General features: G+C 46.0%; 2 protein-coding genes across 5 annotated transcripts; one reads left to right on the top strand and one right to left on the bottom strand.

The window, feature by feature from the left end:
- Positions 1-60: 60 nt before the first annotated feature.
- On the bottom strand, positions 61-11,125 carry LOC135388169 (cullin-5-like). Of its 3 annotated transcripts, XM_064617549.1 has the most exons (16): positions 10,955-11,105; positions 9,877-9,986; positions 9,186-9,285; positions 8,917-9,126; positions 7,286-7,524; positions 6,612-6,915; positions 5,514-5,621; positions 4,697-4,761; positions 4,496-4,628; positions 3,913-4,044; positions 3,669-3,792; positions 3,433-3,605; positions 2,371-2,532; positions 2,183-2,301; positions 925-1,048; positions 61-855 (listed from the first exon to the last, which is right to left on the bottom strand). In XM_064617549.1, the coding sequence occupies exons 1-16, from the start codon at positions 10,994-10,996 to the stop codon at positions 661-663; spliced, it is 2,340 nt and encodes a 779-aa protein (XP_064473619.1). In that variant the 5' UTR covers positions 10,997-11,105; the 3' UTR covers positions 61-660. The 3 variants fall into 3 exon arrangements, with proteins under 3 accessions (XP_064473619.1, XP_064473617.1, XP_064473618.1); XM_064617547.1 differs by having other exon boundaries at positions 3,433-3,792; positions 10,955-11,125; XM_064617548.1 differs by lacking the exon at positions 10,955-11,105 and adding an exon at positions 10,356-10,779 and having other exon boundaries at positions 3,433-3,792.
- On the top strand, positions 10,236-14,043 carry LOC135388171 (PEST proteolytic signal-containing nuclear protein-like). 2 transcript variants are annotated; one of them, XM_064617553.1, is made up of 5 exons: positions 10,236-10,462; positions 11,991-12,224; positions 12,284-12,358; positions 13,652-13,704; positions 13,796-14,043. In XM_064617553.1, exons 1-5 carry the CDS (start codon positions 10,454-10,456, stop codon positions 13,911-13,913), a joined length of 489 nt encoding a protein of 162 aa, XP_064473623.1. In that variant the 5' UTR covers positions 10,236-10,453; the 3' UTR covers positions 13,914-14,043. The 2 variants fall into 2 exon arrangements, with proteins under 2 accessions (XP_064473623.1, XP_064473622.1); XM_064617552.1 differs by lacking the exon at positions 10,236-10,462 and adding an exon at positions 11,465-11,600 and having other exon boundaries at positions 12,010-12,224.
- The last annotated feature ends 3,058 nt before the right edge of the window (positions 14,044-17,101 follow it).

Raw genomic sequence — 17,101 nt, 5'->3', positions numbered from 1 at the left:
CTCCTCCCTCAATGACTGTGTACGTGTAAATATATCCTTCAATAAACTTGCAAAGGCATCTCTGGAGCAAGGCATTTATTATTCACACGTAGAATTACTTACAGCTGACGCCCAAGGCGGCGTTGGAGAGTTTTTGCGTCCAATATGGCCCTCGTTTGTTCTACAGGCATGAAACAGCACACTGCCTCAAGTTGTATTGGAAGAATAAATACATATACAAAAGAAGAGTTCAATGAAAAGAGATCGATGCATGCTTAGCACCTAGTTCTATTTCGGGAGATTCATAATTTTGGCGGCAAAAGAAAACGTGTGGCAGTTGTGAACAGCACGGGCGACGGTGCCACCTCACTCGGAAAGTCCACAGTGTTTGAACACTTCTTAGAATGCATCACCAGTATCGGGCGGTGGCCGTCTCGGTTGCATCTTGGCCTCCGCCCTCGTCAACAATTACACAACGCTAGGAAGCACGGAACAGAATCTGCTCCACCGTCGGAGCATCGGCCGCATCCAGAATGCCGGAAAGAGGGCGCCACCGATGCAACTACGTCTGTTTTTTTTCCTTAACTTAAAAAACGTCTGCAGCCAGACGGGTTGGCACGTCTGCGCTGGCGGGCCACCAGAGTGGACGGACAGAAAAACCAGAGTCCCGCGCGTCTCCGTTCAGGCCATGTAGATGAACTCGTTGATGTTGTCCTCGTCTCGGCGCATGTACTTGTGCTCGATGAGCCATTCGATCTGCTCTTTGATCATCTTCTTGGATGGGAGGAACATGTTCTTGAGGATCTCCACAAGTTCCGTCTGCAGCTGCGCGTTGGTGATACGCTTGCGCATTTTCATTATCTTCACTATGGCCTCCTGGGCATCAAGGCACGGCGGGTAAACGTTACAAAGCAATGTTTTCCGGGATGTCGTGCGGGCACCTACCTGTGTACGCAATATCCTCAACTGGACTATGTTTTCGTTGTCTTCTTCTTTGCTCTTTTCCGTCGACAGTTGCAGCCGTCCGATGAGGTTCACCTTTCCTCGTTTCTGTACTTTGCCGTTTTTTCTAAAATTGACAACCGTGGCTTAACCGGGTGTTTCGTTTCGATAAAATAAACATGACCAAGTGCAGTGGAGACTGTTTCGTGTCAATAAACGGAATTGTCTGAGGAATATAGCATGGCATCAATGACTACACTCGACATAGCAGATGTGTCATAGAGCCTGAAAATTTCTGGAAATATTTTTTTCAAAATTTGGGTGGGTAAAAATCGGGTAAATAAACATGCGCTCTAAATTTGTGAGAATTCGGGGAGAAATCGGGCTCAGTTGCTCAAACTAACTGTACTGTTTTGGCACAAACAGTGATTTAGCTGCGTTTGCTGCCAAACAAGTTAGTGTGCACACCGACAGACGTATCAGTGAGGGTATTTTGTTGGGTAAAAATCTGATTACACCCTAGGGCAGTGTTTCCCAAACTTTTGGCGGTGACGGACCCCCGGAAGCGATGAGAACCAATTCACGGACCCCCCCCCCCCCACACACACACACACACAGTCACAGCCAGTGCATAACCAGCAACCTCGTCAGCTGCTGCGTGCTTTCAATACAGCTTGAGAAACGATTCCGGACTGGTTTCTTCTGCTTGTTTGTATGTGTATGACGCGGACAAACGTGCATTGCAGGACTTTTCTATCAGAAATTAGAAGCTAGCCGTTGAAGCATGCTTGTAGTAATTTTGGAAGTTCTGGGTGTTTGGAAATCGGGCAGCATGTACGAGCGCGTGTTTGTGGGGACGAAAATCCTCACTGAAATGTGAGCGACGGTCGCGGACCCCCACGGACACTCTCGCGGACCCCCAGGGGTCCGCGGACCACACTTTGGGAAACACTGCCCTAGGGAGGCAACCTTCAATTTGGGGTGCAAATTCGGAGAAGAATTGGGTTTGAAACCCTAAAACTTCAGGCTCTAGTGATCAAGTGTCCCGTTTGGATGAAGTTTTTGTTGGAACAAGATTCCATAAATATGCAAGTTTTTTTCTTCTTTATGTTAAGTGACAGTGATATTAACTTGGCGGATATAAATTGATTTCACTGGGTTTAAACTCAACACAGACATCTAAGTATGCTGTGCATTATGCAGCATGACAATAAACGGCCTCCACTGTGCTATGAGCATTTCTGAAAAGGAGGACCCTTACATCACTGAGAATTCCTGGTTCACCCAGAAAAGTGTGCTGTCATCGAAGTCCTTCGGAGATTTAGCCTCGAACCCACATAGCAATACTTGCCGTTTTAATTTGGGAAAGGCAACTAAGGACTGTACAAAGAGAATCATCATCAGTCATCATATTCAAGCTACGTCACACATAGGTGAGGCGACACCTACCCAAAGCGTTCTCCGCAGCTCAGCGTCGGGAAGTTCCGTGGCCAGCCTGAGGTTTTCGAAGGATATCTTGTCGTGCGGCCGCTGGTTCCACGCAAACACGACTGCCATCTGGAAGGTGGTCACGTCCAGGTCGAACTTACCAGCTTGGTTGCAAAATGTTATCTGTGGGGAGGACACACATCAATCACGTCTCCACATTTTTCACAGTGTCATGGGTGAGGCCCCCGGGTTCTCCGCAATTCCGCGAAATATCGCGGAATCCTTCGGTTGGCACGGAATTTCATGGGATCCCTTACTTTTAGTGAAGCGTGGACATTCGAGTTCTCGAATTCGAATCAAATATCAATCACTCAAAGTATTTCATTCGCGAATCGAATACCCAATATTTGGATTTCCGAATATCCGGCCATTCGCAGAATATGAAAGACACCTACTGCAAGTGTGCTTCACCCGACGCTTCCCTGCATGAGGTGAAGCCTGCTTTACGAAATTGTCCATGCCGCAGGACCAACACAGACAGATTGTAGTTTACCTTAAGGTAACGTTATGACAAGTGTATTGTGCATACTCCGCCTAGGGAAGGGGCGGCACCCCTGCAATGTGCAGTTCAGCGGTGGCAGTGGGGGAGTTTGATTTGATGTTTTGGAGTTTGCCTTACACTTAAATAATGCCTACAACCCAGAAACAAAAAGGGTGTCCTAAAGATGTAACTTCCACAGGGCATGTGTTGTAAGCTCCTTCCTATTCCTATAAACTCTGTACATGCCAAAAAATCCTTCAGCAAGTATAAAATGATTGCAGGCGACAGACAGCATTCTTTGTCAGAGGAGAATATGTATAAGATATCATGTATGTAATGCTGAGCCACAACAGTGCTTTGAATCTGTAGTTCTTATAAAAATATTATTTGTTCCCACATTATCCAAGAAAATAAAGTATCATCTCAAGCAGCCATTGAGTGCTTGCCGCGGAAAATCGCGGAATTTACAAGTCAGTGCCGCAGAACTTTGAATTTGCCGCAGCAGAAAACCCGGGGGCCTTAGTCATGGGGCACTTGCATACCGTGCCATTGGACATGTGGTGGTACCACTGCAGCTTGCGTCCGCTGTGCTTCCTGCGGTAGAACTCCTCCACCTCTGGGATGAAGTCCTCCAATTCGAGGGGCAGTGAAACCTGCACCCTCTCGCTGCCCCTCGCCCATGCGCCGGCATTCAGGATCTTGATGTTTATAGAGTCTGGCAACAGTTGCGGAACCAGAAATGACTTCTGTTCGGAGTGGAACGCGCGCCGAGCATTACCTGCGAGGAGCCCCTTGCTGTTCCGATGCACGTCCTTGAACTGTTGGTTCAGATCTTCGCTCACTTTGATGTCTTGGAACATTCTTGCCAACTTATTTACATAGTCCGCAGGCATGCCCACGTCCTACCAGGAAAAACCGGAAATACGTTTAGTAACGCAACAGAAAAATTTGTTCACGTGCAGTAAAAACTGACCAGCTGGTAATCGCTACACTTTTATCACATTCTCCGCCATTATACTCACCCTCAACCATTCCACCATATTCTCCTCCTTTTCGCTGTCTGCGGAAGAATCTAAGATGAGCCGCCTCGTGAGGTGTGCCTTGTGGTACCGCATGAAGACGTCCTTATTCTGGACGTAACGAAGCACCAGCAGCTGTGTGAGGAAGACATTATTGGGTTACTCAAAAGGCACCATGAAAATCAGTCGTCGATAGCCTGACCTGCTACACAAAAATATGGATAAAATAAAAATAAACATAAATATAGTGTCGTGGTAAACATCAGCCAATTGGGCGAGGACAAAGGAGAGGCACAAACTCAGGCTGATCATTCGTGGTAAACTACAGCAAACTGGACGAGGAGACAAAGGAGAGGCACAAACTCGGGCTGAACTAGTAACTGCCTGCCCACAGAAGTTATCAGAACAGTAACTTTATTTGACGATGACGATTAGGGAGCTTCATCGCCGGGGGTGACACCCTACCCCAAGCAGAAAAACAAATCACTGTTGCCATTTTCTCTGCTTAGAACAAGCAGTAAGCATGGTAGAGCGCGCACACGCTAGAACAAATAAGTTACATTAGGGATTACTGAAACATGCTCACCACTTCTTTAAGCTTTGCCTCGATCTGGTCAGAAGTGAGCTTTTTGCTGAGGGGAGTCTTGCGGAGGAGCATGTCACAGTAATTGGCCAGCAGCTCAGGACACCGGGACTCTGGCTGCGTCTTGTTGGCAACCCTGGTAGTAGAGCGAAGAAAATGTTCAGCCACCAATGGAAATCCGATATTTTTAGACAATGCACTCACCCCTTTTGTTTGCATGGAAGCTCCAGGCGAAACACCGAAGTGTCATTGACTACTTGCTTGAAAGCCTGCAGCAAGTGAAGGACACACATATATTGGGTACGTACACAATGATGTGCCAGGCTTATGTGAAATCCCATCATGCTATCGCTAAGGTCCTTAGCTTTCCGCAAATACGCAAAATTTCACGGAACTTCGGGTCTTTCGCAGAACTGGCTTTTTGTCGCGGATTTCCGCAGAAAGTACACATTGCTCTGATCTCTTCTTTCTTTCTTTTTTTTTTTTTCAATTTCCATGACTTTCACTTTGGATGTGCTATTTGGAGCAGCTTTCTCCACACAGAGGAAAAAAGAACAGAAAACGGGGAAGGAACTGTACTTGCAAGATCCCCGCCGCCACTGACTACGAAAGCCAGCGGGACGGGGGGATTGCACTTAGATTGCACAATGTTGCAAAACTCCTGAAGCTGCTTGAACAACATGTGCCACGTGATGATTGTGAACCAATCATACGCACAACATGTTTCTCGCGGATGTACGTGTGGTGCGGCCAGCGCGGCTTCTAGAAGTACAAATACGCAAGGTCCTATATAGATGAAGGCGTCCTATTCTGCCGAGCATGCACAAAATCGGTTGATCATCAACGAGTATCGTCAATCGACGAGCACATATCAAGCTTCAAGCATCATTAACGCAGTAGATCAGTAACAAAGCCGTAGAAATATCTCAGGGGTTTCACATTTTTCATCAGCAGACACTCACGGATTTGTAAAGCCTAGGTCGCGCAAAAACAAAATTTCCACCACTGCCTTGTTGCATACCTTGTCTCTGGCAGTGAGAAATCGAGGGTCGTCGTTGAAGGCGTCCTTGACTAGCTTACTAAACCTCTGGAACAGGTCCAACAACTGTTCCACGTACTTTTCTGAGTCCTGCATAATAAACATTCCAAGAATCACAAGACGACAACACAACTAAAAAAAACATTGTTATGCTGCTTCAGCACAGCCATCGATTTCACATAAATAGGTTACTCAATGAATGTATTTGTGTTTGTCTTCCAGAGATAGCCAAATTATTTTACTGACAGCCTTCAGTTGGCATTTAAGGCTTACCACACTATCTTATCTTAAAGTGCTCCTGGCTGTTTTAAGCAGTATTTGCTGCATACAGTCAAATTTGTTATCAATTACAGTAACTGAGTCTTTGATTACTTCTGGTCTCACCCTAAGCGCGGAACTGCTCTTCAACCATATTCACTGTACAGTACATCACACGTGTGTTGTGTTTGTAAAATTGGGTTTCATGTTGAAAGCTGTAAAACACAGCAACATCCAGTGATATCATGTGAAAGATCAGATTTTTGTGTTGAAAAGAAAAAAGTTAAAGAAAAAATAAACATAAACGGAGAACATGCGAGAGGCAGCAGCACTGAGTATACATAGAGCCTGAAGTTTTTGGGAAATATTTTTTTTCTAAATTCGAAGGGCAAAAATCGGATAAATAAACATGTGCTCTAAATTCATGCAAACTTGGGTGAGAAAAACTTCCAGTGCGCTAAATTCAGGGAGAAATCTGGCTCAGTTACTCAAACTAACAGCACTGGTTTGGTACCAATGGTACAGTGGTGACGTAATTGTATTTTTCTGCCAAAGAAGTTGGTGTGCATTCCTATAGGCGCCTCAGAGAGGTCAACTTACCCGGTAAATATCAGGTTTCACCCTAAAGAGGCAACCCTCGATTTGGGGTGCAAATTCGGGGAAGTACCGGGTTAAACCCCAAAACTTCAGGCAATAAGTATATAGTGTTCACCTGTGCCTATATAAATGCTGACACAAGGTGCTGACTACACCGAGCCCCACACAAGTTGTTAGATAGTTACGAAACTGTCAGGAGGCTGAGAAGGAACTGAAAGTGCGCACCTGCGTAATTATATCCGCAGAAGCGTGCATGTCAGCGAGCCCTTGCGCCAAAATGTGTTGCTCCAGGTCACGCAACATTGGGCCAACGCCGTCTGTAACCCGGTCCAGCAAGGAGAACATGAGCTGGAGCCGTTCTGTTTCTCCCGCACGAATCATGCCGGGACACTCGGCCAGGATGACGTCCTTGAAGGCAGTCACCAGGACACTCACGCAGCATTCCGTCAGCGCCTTAACGGAATCGGAGTAGGATTCGAGGTACTTCGCAGCACGCTGCTCTTCTTCCTTTAACTTCTGGTCGGCGTACCTGCAGGTACACAGAGCGGGCATGGGGAAGTGTACTTCCAAACACTCATAGGGTAGAACCCTGTTATTGTAACTCCACTTTCAGTCAAAGTCCAGTTACTGTCAAAGCATACGCCAAGCACAATTGAATTGCGTTTTCCGCTATGGCTTAAAGGGGCAGTAAAATGCAAAAAGAACTTGCTCTCGCATGAAAGTCCATGTTTCAATTATGGTAATGCAAGCAAAATTAGTTCAGAGAGCGCTGCCGTTTAGGAGAAAAACGCAATGAAAACAGAGAGAATAAAAAACAGATTATCATCATCATTTATGCACTTTATTTTGGACGGTGCCCGTCAACAACCGTGAGGTGTAAAGTAGAGCAAGGTCCCTACCTCATGTAGTTCTGTACACCGTTTTCTTCGAGGTATTGTGGTGCCTGTGCCCGATAGAACTGTTTTGTTGCATCTATGTAAGCACGCTCAAAGTTCTCCCTGTAGATTTGTAGCCGGTCCTCGGGGTTGGAGCAGAGGTTCACGTACGATTCCCTCACCCCAACCACCAGTTGAGAGTCAAAAGCTTCTCCGTTACGTTCGGCATGCACCAGCTTCATTGCGCTGCTCTGCAGGCGGCCCTAGAAATTGAACGTCTCTTTGAAGGTGAGGGTTTCGACCACACAATTACCGATGCCCATATGGTGGCTCATTGTAAACCATGACAATGTAAATTACTTATCTTTTTTACAAGTGCATGTTTGTACAAGTGCAAGTTTTTACATTATGCATCATTTTCACCAGCTCGTTTGCTTCCTAGACATTTTTTCAGTACTTATCTAGTTTGGTTCAAACAGTACTGTATTTATACGATGCATTAATGAACACATCTTCTCGAAATATGTACTCGAAACCACACGCACGTTACAACTGCACCCAAAAATGGAAATTCAGAGAAAATGACTAATAAGGCCAGGTTTCACATTTAGGCCGATTAACATTTGAACTGAGATCAACGGTCGCTTAACATGATCTTAAGGCTTAATTCTGCTTCACTAGAAGGAATTATTGTCACTGAAACATTCATCACGTCCCCAACTAACATTTGTAACAAAGAATTGGGTATTCGCTTCAAGTTTTAGCAACCCTTAATCTTGGTTTCAACGTTAACCAGCGTTGGTGAAAGCGGGCCTAAAAAGCCTGATGCAAGGTGACTAGCATTGTTGTCATGGACGCACCATGCTTGTGATGATCATGTGATATGTTCTTCAATTGTTGCATTTGTGCAACTAACACACATGCATCTCTCCATGGACGAATTTCGTACTGTGGGGATTGCAACGAAGTATAATGCTGATAATAAGTTGTACCTTTCAGGTTGGCAAGAGCTGATGTGGGGATTTCATAGATTGGTTAATGCACTACAAGTAAAAAAAAAATCTATGAACTTATACTTGGAGAGCGAACTACACCTACACGTTTTTGGGGGATGTGGTAGAACCATGCAAATATGGTACAGCTCTGGTCAACCTTAATAATAACACACGTAACATGATAATAACACTGGAAAAACTTCTGTCTCATTTTCCAGCACGATAACAGCCACCCTTGGAGCACTGGAGGAATGTTAAGTGAACAAAATCCTTGCGTTAAACTGACAGAATAATTTTGTTCAATTAAGATTTGTTCATGGCCCCAAGGGTTGCTGTAATCGCGCTTGGGAACGAGACCACATTTTTTCCAGTGTTATTATTAAGGTTGACCGGAGCTGTACACAGCTTAGTCGTGTGTACAGTGCTGAACAAAAGTTTGCGGAACGTGCGAGCAGTGTATTCTCTCCTCAGCGCGACACCCTAGTGGCAGACGTAAGTAGGCTCAAGTACAATATGCACTTTCCGTAAAACATTTGTCCAGCACTGTAGCTATGCATACAACATCTCAACGTAACTACCAGACATGGGCGACCTTAGTCCCGCAGCCAATACGAAGCGCTAGACCACGCCTTCCAGCAACTAAAATGTGAAGGAACAAACCTTAATTGAGCAAAAGATGCTCTGATTCCAGGTATCCAGCATTAGCTTGCGAACGAGGCCCTCCTCCGCCCTCTTGGGGCTCTTGCCCGCCAGCACAGCTTCCAGCTGCCCGAATGGCATCGGAAGATAGCTGCACTGCACAAAGAACTTTCGCCACTCGCGGATGTAGGCGTTGAGCAGCGCTTGATCCTCTTCGTGCTCCAGCACACGCTGAAGGAACGGTACGGAGGGACGGATTAATATACCGGTCTCAACGGACGCCACTTTACCTTTTGAGCAACGCGGATGAATTCGAGTATGTCTTCCTGAAGCGCGGAGTACAGCTTGGAAGGACCCTTCTCGTCCCACAGGCAAACCGCATGTACGTCCCTGTAAAAATTAAGGATAGTGGACCTGATCGCAGTACACAGAGCATGGTATGGGGTCAATAGCAGGTGTCAGTGAAAAGCTCAAGATGAACAAAATACAGAGTATAAAACGAGAATGAGTAATTGAAAGTGCAAGGAAAAATTATGGGCACAAAAGCCGAGGACACAGAACATAAAGATGCCTGTAAAAATCGACAATGTATCAGCAAATTTTATTGGAACTATTGACAACAGCATTTTGTGGGTCAACTGAAGGGGCTGCTAAAAAAGAATGCTGATGAAATAAATGTTCAAGATGGGGTAAGGTATAGAGAGGATAAAAAAAAAATTTAAATGAGTACTTCAAAGTGCATGAAATAATCATGGACATGCGCATAGCACCTGTGGCAGCATTCAGCTCATACTACAATTTATATGCCTGCGTACATATTTTAGTGACAGACCATTGCGTTCATACTCTGAGCCCATTGCACAACTGTGTATGACGTGCTCTGTTTTGTACACAACCCATTCCTATCACTCTGCAGATCCCCTATTTCGTGCATTATTTGTGAAACACGACCAATTAAAGTCTGACAAAGTGTTCACTTACCAAAACAAGCCCTGCCACTCGTCTCTGGTAATGGGCTCTTGGTGCAGCAACTTGAGAATGGTCGGCCGCATTTTGGGCCATCTTTCGTCAAACTGAAGCTGAGACTTCTCCTGCACGGGAAAAGTCGACCAGGTCGATGAGACTGAGCTACTCGCCATCGTAGTTCAGCGTACGCCGAAGGAAACCGTTCGCTATCTGTCGACAGTTGCAGTCATAAAGTACGCCCAGAGCGAGACAATGGGACAGAAACCAGCCAAAAGGCGCAGCGCAGTTGTTTTTCGCGGTACAACATACACGCAAGATGTTGCTATTAAAAACAGCCCCCGTGAGACTCGCTTTTGCGAAACTGTTGAGCAACAGTGCAACGACAGCCGTGAAGACTACGCAACGCGCTCAGATGCACGGCTGTCAAACTTGCGCTCACATCATTTCTATTTGTCGCTATTTCGATCGACACATCGCACAGTCAATCTGCCTACCTTTGGTATGAGGGACATGTCAAAAAGTGGTGGTGTCCCACCACATTCGATTGACTACGACGTAATCAACGTGAAAGCACCATCCGGCTGTGAAGATAATGTGTGACGTAAGTTAGACGAGTCAATGAACGCCGAACTCCTCTCTGTGGCTAACTTCGTTAGCTTATCGCAAATGCTGGTTAGGATAGATGTTTTCGAAAACACAACGGTCAGTCACCTATCAGCTGCTTTGTGTTTATCTTTGTACGGAACTAAACCTATCTCTGGATGTATTAGCCAATAAAATGCGCTGAACATTTAGCGACGGGGTTCAGCTGCGCTATGCTGATATGAAGTACGTTTCCGGGCTCTAACTCGTGCATTATCTATGGATCTGCACCGAGGTACTGACGTGACTTTATTGCACACGGCAAAGACACATTGCAGTGACGGAACTACACGGCTTCCGCTCATTATCAAATTGTGAGGAGTCTGTAACAGGAATAACATTGAACTCTCTTCTGGTCCAACTAAAGCCCACATTTAATTCGAAATCAAGGGTGTGGTGCATGTGACTTTAAATATTCGGCGAAATGATGCACACAGGAACCATTACAAACCTTTATCGTCACCGCCATACTAGTTACCGCGGCGCCGACCATCGGTCGGTGGCCACCTAGCAAGTAGAAGTGATAATGACTCGCGTTGCAGCAAAATTTCCAAGTTACAGACACGGTGGTTACAGATTGAAACGCACGCTAAATACAGTGGTTGCTCATGCATTGAACAGATACTAAAGCAGACCGTGTACCAACGAAGCAGATACGCTTCCACTTATGCAGTTATGAGCCCGTTTCGTTTGTAAAACTCATGTTTCAATCATTAAAGCATTAAAGTCTGAAGTAGTCTCTTTGCACGACATCGGTACAGATACAGCCTGTATTGCCTTATCGGCCTTATCACGCTTGGACGGCTGCAGGCCGTGCCTCGGACACGTGCTAGAGCTCATCCCTTGTTCTCTTGTAACTGCACCTGTGCCAGAAACAAAAACAAACAAAAAATTATCTCTGGTCTCAGATATGAAGTGAAGAGAAATTGTAACGTTGATATGTAAGTCCGCCCCCCCTCCCTTTCCTCCCCCCGCCACGTATTGTTTTGGTTTCATTCGCAAGCGCACAAAACGGTCTGAAAACATTGGTTTTGTGTACAAAATGGCGGATAGCACGAGTAATCGTCAACGTAGCGGGAGAGGATTTACGTGCATAGGTAATTTTCACACACTTATCTGCTCAAAACGAACAGAGAATTTGTTCAATGAACTTTCGCCGATGCCGGACATGGAACAGATGCGTTATAAGCAAAAGCATTGCATCACAGAGTGGTCCCGTATCGCACGATACCTAAGCCTAAGGCAAGCTTGTTCAGAGATAACACTTCAAAACATTGTAACTAATTTAATCAGACTTTTCTGTAATTTGAAAAACAAGGTCCAAAATTTTCTGTCACTCACTGTGCAATGCAATTGTTCGCGAACTTATTATTCCAGCGAATCTTACGGCGATCTTGCCTCGGCGAAAAGTGCTGGAGCACAGTCTTTGCCTGATGCATGATCACCGCATAAGTTCAAATAATGAACGTGTACTTTAAATTTGCCAGTGTGTTTGCCTTGACCCAGGCACTGGCACTACCAAGGTAGAGCCAGATAGCCATAGCGATGCAAGCGAGAAGAGTCCCCCGACGGCGGACAAGAGAAAACCAGACGAAGATGACGACGCGTCGCAGCTCAAGAAGCAAAAGGTGTCCATGTCGTTTTCCAGAGGAACCAGCGGACTGAAAGCGAGCCAGGAAAAGAAGTCTGCCGCTCCCATATCCATCAAGTTCGGCGCACAAGTGAGACGCTGTTCAGGCGCAACATATGTTGTTCCAGCTTCATCGAAACACTTTTCCAGAAAGTCAAAGAACCGGCACCAACGCTAAAGGCGGCTAGTGTGACCGTAGCGGAAGCGTTCAACCAAAGCAGCGACGTAAGCCGTGTTCGAATGCACGACCTACTAGATTATACAGAGCATGTCATTGTATGCAACTCCTATGGGAGGGTCCCATCTGCTAGGCACAGTGCACATTGGCAACACTACCTAGATAAAGAAAGCCTGCTTACTCGTCGACGTGACATAATTAAGGAGGAATCACTTCTTCAGAAATCTATGGGGGATTTTTGTTCGCACAAGACACGTGAACGCTCCAAACTATCATCACAAGATTGGTAGTGGCTTGTTCTCTAAGCTTTTCTCTAGTCAATGACGTATTTTTTAGAGGACAAGGTTGAGCCGTTGATTTTTAATAAATTAAAGTTTGGCGCGTTCGCGAACATATGCTGCCATCTCGATAGAGTGTCGCACACTAAAATATTTGCGAATTCAGGCGCAATACAAATCAACGGATAGTCCTGGAATTCTCCAAAATGTGCCATTGACGAGGGTAAAGTAAGGAGAACATGCCAGTACTTCTGTTTAGACGATATTTTACGCTGTTTCTGAGCAGTGTGCGAACATACTTTCTCTGTTGTCTTGCGCAGAAGTGATTCCCCCTTAAGAGTCAGCCAATTAGGAGAGTGTTTTCAATGGCCGTAGCCAGGAAGACGAGCCACTGTCGGCTTCATGGGCAGCAGCTGTGTTCTGCGAGTAAACGTCCCCCCGTACTAAATTGGAAACAAGATAACGTGCAACATGGTCCCATATTTTTCTCAAGACTGATTAAAGCATATTGCACTTTTAGTCTACAGGTTCAAATTTGCGAAGTTATAAGTCACTTGCAAGTTTCGCAGAACGGCGCATTGCTGTAGCAGACTAATCCCGACTTTACGAAGGAGGGAGGGGAGGCAATAAGCAGGCCTTCTGTATAGGTGCCATTGATATTGGTCAGCGGAATTCGCGCCATGATTGGGCAGTTGAAATTTGAATTTTAAACGGCAGAAATGGGCACACGGCTATAGCAGACGACACAGGTACAGACCTCTTCAAATCGCATAGAACGATGATGATCAAGTTGTAGTTTTTCCCAAGAACACATATCCCGTGGGATATGCACTGCTTCTGTGAAAATAAAACAAAAGCTTGAGCAGAAGGTATTATAATGGACTGACCGACAGCGCTGCCACAAGCCATCAAAACCTGTGGTGCAAATGACATGGCCGCCATAATCTAGTAGGACATGCTTCATACGCTACAGTTTTTCTTTCAGTAGCCGTTCTGCATTTTGCTGATCGCTCCACCAATACTGGAGCACATGGAATAACGTGTCACTTAATATTATTTCAGGAGGAAGAGGAAATGCCACCGGAAGCCAAAATGAGGATGAGGAACATAGGCAGGTAAGTGTCCGTCGTCCAGAAGCTGACAACTCCCTTCACATTTCACTGTCCGCACGACACACCCGTAAAATATGGGTCTACTCTTTACTAGGGAGACTCCCACTTCTGCTGGTCCAAACTCCTTCGGCAAGACGAGGCAAGGCTTCTGCGACATAAAGAAAGTCTTTGAAAGGGAGCTCAAGTCAAAGATGGAAGAGTTGCCCAAGTGATTCCGCAATGCCTTTGTATCCTGCCTCTGTAAAAATGTCTGCTACAAAATACGCTTTAAAGCCACGCATCTTACCATTACATTTGCCTGTATGTTATCTAAAGATGAAGATAAACTTTTTTGACTATGCACACAGTGAATTGGATGCAGATACAGATGCTGGAGATGACTGTGTAGGGTGGAACATACCTCCTTCCAGCCATACTCTTCAAGTTTTGCTCAAACTTAGCTCGATCGTCGGCGTGAAGGTTCACTAAGAGAGGGTTTGATTCCATGTCGGTATCGCAGAAGTACAGACAATTTCTGACATCCTGGGGAAGCCTTGGACTACAGCGTACGACATGGAATAGGCATCGCAAAATTTTAAGTCCCACGAGAACTAGCCACTGTTGCAGTAAACATCCAATCAGGGTGTCTACCAACCTGGAAAACCGGGAATTATCAGGGAATATTGATGTGACTGAAAAAGGTGGGGGGTTGTCAGTGAACCTGGCCAAAAGGTAGCTGATGTCGGGGGAAATCTCGGACAAGTACCGTGACGATGCGCGGCGAATCGCGAGTGCTGATCGGTGGTTGAGCGGCGACACTGCAGCAACGTTGCAGCAAGTAGCAGTTCGCCAATACGACAAGCTCAGAGGCAGAAAAGTAGGGCAGCTTCACTAATATACTTGGAGCCTGAAGTTTTTGGGAAATATTTTTTCCTAAATTCAGAGGGTAAAAATCAGGTAAATAAACATGTGCTCTAAATTCATGCGAATTCGGATGGAAAAACTTCCAGTATGCTAAATTCGGGGAGAAATCGGGCTCAGTTGCCCGAACTAACTGTGCTGGTTTGGTACAAGCGGTGATGTAACTATATTTGTCGCCAAACAAGTCAGTGTGCATTCCTACAGACTTCTCAGTGGGGGCAATTTGCCGGGTAAAAATCAGGTTTCGCCATAAAGAGGCAACCTTCAATTCGGGGGTGCAAATTCAGGGAAGAATCGGGTCAAACCCTAAAACTTCAGGCTCTATTAATAAATGTGTTTTATGAGAGATCTGCGTCAAAACGTAGCAGCAGGCACCAAGTACACTTTCGTTTCGTGCCCCTTTAGTACCCTTGAAATAGTCTGAACGCCTGGAAAAGCCGGGAAATTTGAAGGCCGCAATTTGGCAGACAGCCTGCAAATACACGAGAGAGAAATACCATATTTGCAGACATAACTTGCACCCCCGTAGTATGGCACCAAAAATGCCGAGAAAAGAAAAAAGTCGAGGAATTTGCGCACCCGCAGCCTTGCAGGTGTCTTGCCCAGAGATTGGTTTCTGTATACCGCATGGTTTTTCCATGCCCGTCATATGTACTGTAATTTCATGTGTATAAGCCGCACGACTAGTTTTTAGGAACGTTTTGAAAATTTTCGTGCAGACAAGCCACACTTGCTTCCGTTGAGCGGTTCGCGCGTTCGGATGCTCGCTCCTCAGTCAAATGACTCTCGCCCAATCAGCGCAAAGGAAACTGATGCCAGTTTTTTAGACCAATGAGCATCCAAATATTTATACATATATTGCGCAGCCAATCAGAGATCGTTAGCGTACGCGCGCCGGTGGCGACATTATTTTGGAGGCGGTGCGTTTCGCTTTAGAGCCGGCGGCGGCGGCTGCCACACTCGCAGAGAAGCCGCAGGCAATATGACGCGACTGACTTGTGCGACAAAGGAGACCATAGAGAAGGCCATAAACCCTGTCGTCAGACAAACAAAGTACGTCACTTCTAGTGTTCTACCAAGATCGGATTGTGCCCCTGTTGCGTGTTTTTCATGGATCGGCAGGACAGTGGCCTTCCAGAAGACATGAATCACTGTCACCACTTTCGTTAAAGCCGCTTTGGGGAAGGCACCAGGAAGGTCACATCCAAACTCAATGTGGACGCGCCCCTGTTACGCATTGTTCGTGCATTGCCAGGGCGGTGCTGTTCCAGAGACACTGTTGGCCCTTTCGTTAAAACCGGCATATGAGGAAAATACCAGAAAAATAGCAACGAGATAAGCCGCAGAGCACCCGTGAGAAAAAAAAATAAAAATCACAGAAGCCGTGGCTAATACGCATGAAATTGCGGTACCTGCATCACAATAACAGTGCATGTTTGCGCCCTGCATTCGGACGATGGTTCATCGACATGAAGGGCAATACTGTCACTCTAACTACAAAAGAGGTACGGACGGGCATGCTATGAAGTAACAACAAACGTGACAAAGTTGGCTAAGATAGCTTGCTTTCGATCATCGAAGTGCCCCACGGAGACTTCCAGGAGCGTTGTAGCATCTCGTCGCATTTCACTGGTTGGATGAGTGGTAGTGGAGGGAGAGGAGGTGGAATAGAGGGAAAGGAGGAAATGTTTGCAGGAAAGGGAAAGTAAGTGAGGGGTGGACAGTATACAGAGAGAGAGAAAGAACGAGCGTACTGGCTCAAGACAACAATGATGATAATAATGAATAACTAAGAAAATGACTGGTGACTACGGAGTTGGGTCTGTGCTCCAGATTTATTCAAGCTGCAGTGGAATGTTGAAAGGAAAACCCCGTAAAAGCCCCTATGAAAGGTGTTGAGCCACAAATACCGGCAAAAGGCTGCTGGTATCACCTTCCTACCGGCAACCGGCAGAGAGAGCAAATAACCGGCCGTGCCGGTATAATACCGGCCTGGTGGCAACCCTAGCTCTACCAGGGACCACATTACTGGTATACTATGGGACCATGAAATGATTTGCACAAATTCTGAGTACTCTGCTGGAAACTGTTCTCATCTCATGGTCCGTCACTATCATACACACACCGAATTTTAACCATATTCCGTGCACTGGGGGGCGTAGTTAACACGCAGAAATAGCGGGCCTACGTCATTGCCATCCAGTCCTCTCACCCAGCTGTGGATGACCTGGAGGACAGGCCCCGTGTGACCACGTGGGTGCATGGTTTCCGTTTGGACGACGACGAGTCGTATATCTGCCATCGAAATCAGTAGAAATATGGCGAAACGCAAGTTGTCAGCAATGCAGGAAGAGATTACCGTGAACCCTCGTTATTATGACCATGGTCGTTCCCGAAAATTTTGGTCATAATGCGGAATTGTCATATTAACGGGGGACATTTGCAGAGGTTTCACTAAATTGTTCCCCAGGAGTATGCTTGTAAAGCGCATATGTCAGAT

The sequence above is a fragment of the Ornithodoros turicata genome, chromosome 3 (genome assembly GCF_037126465.1).
Source record: "Ornithodoros turicata isolate Travis chromosome 3, ASM3712646v1, whole genome shotgun sequence".
Taxonomy (NCBI): domain Eukaryota; kingdom Metazoa; phylum Arthropoda; class Arachnida; order Ixodida; family Argasidae; genus Ornithodoros; species Ornithodoros turicata.
The sequence above is the reverse complement of the archived record's forward strand: the minus strand, read 5'-3'. Positions and strand labels throughout refer to the sequence as shown.